The sequence below is a fragment of the Salmo salar genome, chromosome ssa03 (assembly GCF_905237065.1).
Source record: "Salmo salar chromosome ssa03, Ssal_v3.1, whole genome shotgun sequence".
Taxonomy (NCBI): Eukaryota; Metazoa; Chordata; class Actinopteri; order Salmoniformes; family Salmonidae; genus Salmo; species Salmo salar.
This window is the reverse complement of record NC_059444.1, coordinates 52,616,201-52,621,110: the sequence shown is the minus strand read 5'-3', so window position 1 is coordinate 52,621,110 and position 4,910 is coordinate 52,616,201. Positions and strand designations below refer to the sequence as shown.

The window sequence follows — 4,910 nt, the reverse complement described above, 5'->3', positions numbered from 1 at the left end:
TCAATCTGGAGTGCCAGAGTACGCTCTGGGCGTTTGTAAATTCAGAGCGTTGTCAGATTGTCCATTCATAAATTCAAAGTGTTTTGCTCTCTGAGCATTCAGAGCCCATACTGGACGCTCTGGACGAGGAGTAGGGTTCATCCAAGCGTTCTGACCTCACAATGGCAGTCAAGCACCCAAGCTAACTGGCTAACTTTGGCTAGCTTGCTAGCTACTTCCAGACACAAATGAGAGAACACTTCACTCTGACCATTTTACTCAACCTAGCAGAGCTGGTTAGGCTGCTTTCATGTTATCCAGAGCATTGGTGACTGTAACTGTGGTGCTGGCAAGAATTTTATTACTCTTTTTTGCAGACATTTACTGACACCAGTTATATTCAATGGGTGTTACGTTTGTAAATTCATCAATTAATCTGCGCTTTCGCACACTCAGATGAGAGTGCTCTGAAATCGGAGTAGATAGCCAGAGCAAATTAACTATGTCCATTGAGAACGAACAATGTCTATGCCACTTAGCTAAGCCTGATGTCTTAATAGCCAACTAAATGTATGTTAGGTAGCTAGTTAACATAAAGATATATACTACTGTAATGATATGCTATGCGGTTCGTAAGTATAGCGTTGCTAAAGTATTGTAACGTAACTTATTTGAAAATTAATTACATCGCTGAACATTTTCTTAACATTTGTCATAGCTAGTTAAAGCAATGAAATTGTATTCACTCTCGTCGGACTTCAGCTGCATATTTTCCAACATTTTCTTAAAATCTGAAACCGTTGGGAGGCCACGCCCGTTTTCTGAAGAATTGCATTATGGGCCTTGAAAGCACAGAAATAATGTCAATTTTGGCTAATTTAGTACGACATCCGGGAACTTCTGGCATACTAACTATATCCATACTGTGACCAATAACCATACTACATACTCCACTTACATCACAAATAGTATGGTTAGTGCAGTTAGTATGAGTATTCGAACACAGCTCTAGTTCTTATGAATACCAGTGATGTTGCAACTACATGGATGTACTGAACAATAACCCAGCACCCTGAAAGCACCCTGTCAACAGTTGTGGAAGATCAGGTCATGTGAACTGAAGTTCTTAGGAAGGTTACTTTATTACTGTAGTCTTTGATTTTCATTAGCTGTAAAAAAAAATCCACTTCACAGTTTTAGCTTAATAACCCATGTATTGTTAGATTTATGTAGCTACTGATTTTGTGTAGTTATTTCTAGGCTAATGTAATCAACTTTGATATACCATTTGTCAACTACAACATGTCATTTGAAACCGAAAGGTCTATCATCAAATACCATTTCTACAAAAGCCAGCCTTTCTTTCTCTGTCCACTACTGTATTCCCATACATCATACTGAAAATTGAATTAATATGAAAAAAGTGTGATAAACCCTACAGTTTTTCTTTTGACTGCATTCTGGAAAAGGTTAATAATTAAGCTAAATGTGCTACTGAAACATGTGCTCTTAGAGAATGAAACAGAAGTTTACAGAACTGCGTCTCAAAGTTCCATTCCTTTTATATCCTAAATCAAATGTAGACATAGACTATTTATCAATTAGCCCAATATTAGAATGAGTGTTCAAATTCTTCCTATTTTCTTCTAATGATATAACACACACACCTTTTTCAACAATAAGCGCTGTAGTTAGACCTGCACTGTAGCATTGCTTTTGGCTGATACTACCGCTTTAGTTGTTTCCAATAAAATGTTACTTTGTAATAAACAAAGTTTTAAAAAATTAACAGACCGAGATGAAGAGGTCAAGGCGAGAGCATTTACTCCGCCCAAAATCTGTCCGCGTGAGATAAGGCCATTTATTTGTGGAGGTATATAACAGAATGTCAAATTACTTAAGGATTTTGATCGAATAGAAGTTTCGTAATGTTTAAGCTTTTACAAAAGCTTTTACAAACGCCGACATGTATATTATATGTTGATGCACGTTGCATTCCGGCAACTTTGAGAAAAACGACCTTGAGTTGTGCGTGTTGTTTACACGCGTACCTGCCCTCTCATTGGTTAGAATCTTGCCTGTCTTCAATCGTTGAGCGTTCGGAACAATAAATAGAGGGAACAAGGCTCCTTCCACTTCAAAAGTCTGAGAAGACGCATGAAGAAGTTCTTGCTTCAACAGTGATTGAACGGAACTCCTCTGCCTTCGTCCCGCACTATAGAACATTCCGGATTGATAACATAACACTTACTTGAACTACAATAGCAAAATAGTCTGAGAAACCCTATTTTTGTACCTTTCATTTAGATATAGAAGAAAATCTGCCAAGATGGAGTCTCAGATCCGCCAGAACTATCACCACGATTGCGAAGCTGCCATCAACCGGATGATCAACATGGAGATGTTTGCCTCCTACACCTACACTTCAATGGTAAGGAGTCTACCAAGATGACCGTTTTGTTGATCTACCTATGTATTATTATTCCTGAGCCTAAATGCCATTTTTCACCTGACATTTCTACTGGCCTAGACAATTAAAGAGCGAAGAAATTTAGCTTCCTGAAGTTCATATTTGAGTTTTTACTTTGTTATTAAGAGCTTTCAGGTAGATACAGCATTCAAATGAAGCCGGGAATCTATCCTACCTTGGACAGAGCACGTAACAACTCCTTGACGGGTTACTTGTCAGGTTACCAAGTAGACTACAGACTAGACTGATTCATGCCTTGGTCGTCAAGTTTAGTTGCAACAACAAGAACAGAATGCTGTCATATTTTTTTTTCTTCTAAACACTGTTTTATGTTTATCCACCCAGGCTTTCTATTTCTCCCGTGACGATGTGGCTCTGCCTGGCTTCGCGCATTTCTTCAAGGAGAACAGCGACGAGGAGCGGGAGCACGCCGACAAGCTACTCTCCTTCCAGAACAAGAGAGGTGGACGCATTTTACTCCAGGACATCAAGGTGAGCCCCTGAGCATCTAAAAACACAGTTAGATTGTAGGCTGATGGATAATGTCTTTACTCCATGGAGGAGAGTGTCTACAGCATTAAGTTGATGTAGAGAACCTGGAGTAGTCCTGAACATACTGTCTCTAACCACTGAACTGACAGTGTGAGGGGTGTAATTCTGTTCACTTTATCCTAACCTTAATGTCTGCTAGTAGTCCCTAACACTTCTGTGTTCACTCTGTCCTTTGTAGAAGCCAGAACGTGATGAGTGGGGCAATGGGCTGGAGGCCATGCAGTGTGCTCTGCAGCTGGAGAAGAATGTGAACCAGGCCCTGCTGGACCTGCACAAGATTGCCTCTGACAAGGTTGACCCCCATGTAAGTTATGGTGGATCTGCACATCACATGTATATATCATATAGAATACAGGTACTGTCCCAGGAGATGATCAGGTTGTTGTAGCTCTGATAACTAATGACACAGGATTGTGACCTGCTTCACATGCACACAATAGTCCACAGATGCACACTATACACACAATGCAGCTAATGCATAAGGGGTGGCAGGTTGCCTAGTGGTTAGAGCGTTGGGCCAGTAATAAAGGTTGCTGGATTGAATCCCCTAGCTGACCAGGTAAAAATGTTCTGCCCCTGAACAAGGCAGTTAACCCACTGTTCCACGTTAGATTCTCATTGTAAATAAGAACTTGTTCTTAACTGACTTGCCTAGTTAAAAAAAGCTGGAAACACATTATCTGCACTTATGCCATTACCACCGGGCTCTTGTTACTGTATCTACAATAGTCTGTTATTCTCTTGTCTGACCTGTGTTTTCCCTCTTTAGCTGTGTCACTTCCTGAAGACCCATTACCTGAATGAGCAGGTGGAGGCCATTAAGAAGCTGGGTGACCACATCACCAACCTCACCAAGATGGAAGCTGTCAAAAACAAGATGGCAGAGTACCTGTTTGACAAGCACACCCTGGGAGGCCAGAGCTAAACCACTTCATCCCCAGGCTACAGCATCCAGCCTCAGACCAGGACTCCTGGCTTCTCTGATAGATCCTACTGGCTTTGCATTTATGTTGAGGGGAGAGTGTTGAACTGGTGCAGTGCAACACAGCTGTAACATTGAGGTGTTTTTGTTGACAACACTATTGTATTGGAGGCAAGGCGTCTTGTAAAACAATTAAAAATATCACTAAAGTTTATTTTTTAAGTGTTGACCTGTAGTAATGGATGTTGTAACAGTCTATTCAGGTTCTTTGCTCTGTCTTACTGAGCATCTCAATTTCCTAGTGATAAATACTGACAATTGTGGATCTACTGAGGGTCATAACAATAGAAGTTTAACATGAGGTTTATGAAGGACATTACATCCTCCACAGAGGTTGTCCTTTACCAGAACTTGTAATAGTGCCATGTCAATTAAGGGCCCGACTGTCAACTCTAGGTCCATAGGAGTAAAATGGGTAACTACAGTTGATGTAGACTTTGACTCTGCATCACAAGTTTATTAGAGGGCAATCAAACCCTTGCGTTCTGCTCGGTAAATCAGTTAGCCAGCTGTTATGGTGCATTTCTCTAGTGATGGGAAGTTCAACTATTACTGACACATCTTCACTCATTTTGTTTATTTCAGGTGGTAATGTCCATAGTTCCCCTACAGCAAACTATCAACTGAATACTCCAAATAGTAATGATTCTACAAGCCTCTAGTTCACCATAAGGGGCTTATTGGAGCTGTCATATGGTTGTAAAGCTACTGGTAAATTACTGAAGACTTTAATTTTGGTAATTAACAGGCAAGCTGAACTTTAATTCTAAAACTGAGAAAGATATTGCTAGACGTTTGTAATGTGTCCATATAGTAAATGAGTATCTAGTGGGTAGACCATTTGGTTAAAGGGGAAAATAGCCTAATGAGAAAAGCGGTCTAATCAGCAATGGCATTTTAAATAATTGCCATTTTATTTCACAACTG

At 40.2% G+C, this 4,910-nt stretch overlaps 1 protein-coding gene across 1 annotated transcript; it reads left to right on the top strand.

Annotated features, from left to right (window-relative positions):
* Positions 1–2,066: 2,066 nt before the first annotated feature.
* LOC106600954 (ferritin, middle subunit-like) lies at positions 2,067–4,137 on the top strand. The gene is made up of 4 exons (XM_014192762.2): positions 2,067–2,410; positions 2,795–2,941; positions 3,180–3,305; positions 3,771–4,137. Exons 1-4 carry the CDS (start codon positions 2,309–2,311, stop codon positions 3,924–3,926), a joined length of 531 nt encoding a protein of 176 aa, XP_014048237.2. The 5' UTR covers positions 2,067–2,308; the 3' UTR covers positions 3,927–4,137.
* Positions 4,138–4,910: the final 773 nt, after the last annotated feature.

What these genes read in the sequence shown, in the direction of transcription:
- LOC106600954 (XM_014192762.2), top strand. Translation starts at nt 2,309, where the DNA reads ATGGAGTCTCAGATCCGCCAGAACTATCACCACGATTGCGAAGCTGCC. An exon ending in TTTTACTCCAGGACATCAAG is followed by an intron (nt 2,942 to 3,179) that starts GTGAGCCCCTGA and finishes TGTCCTTTGTAG; the next exon opens with AAGCCAGAACGTGATGAGTG. An exon ending in CTGACAAGGTTGACCCCCAT is followed by an intron (nt 3,306 to 3,770) that starts GTAAGTTATGGT and finishes TTCCCTCTTTAG; the next exon opens with CTGTGTCACTTCCTGAAGAC.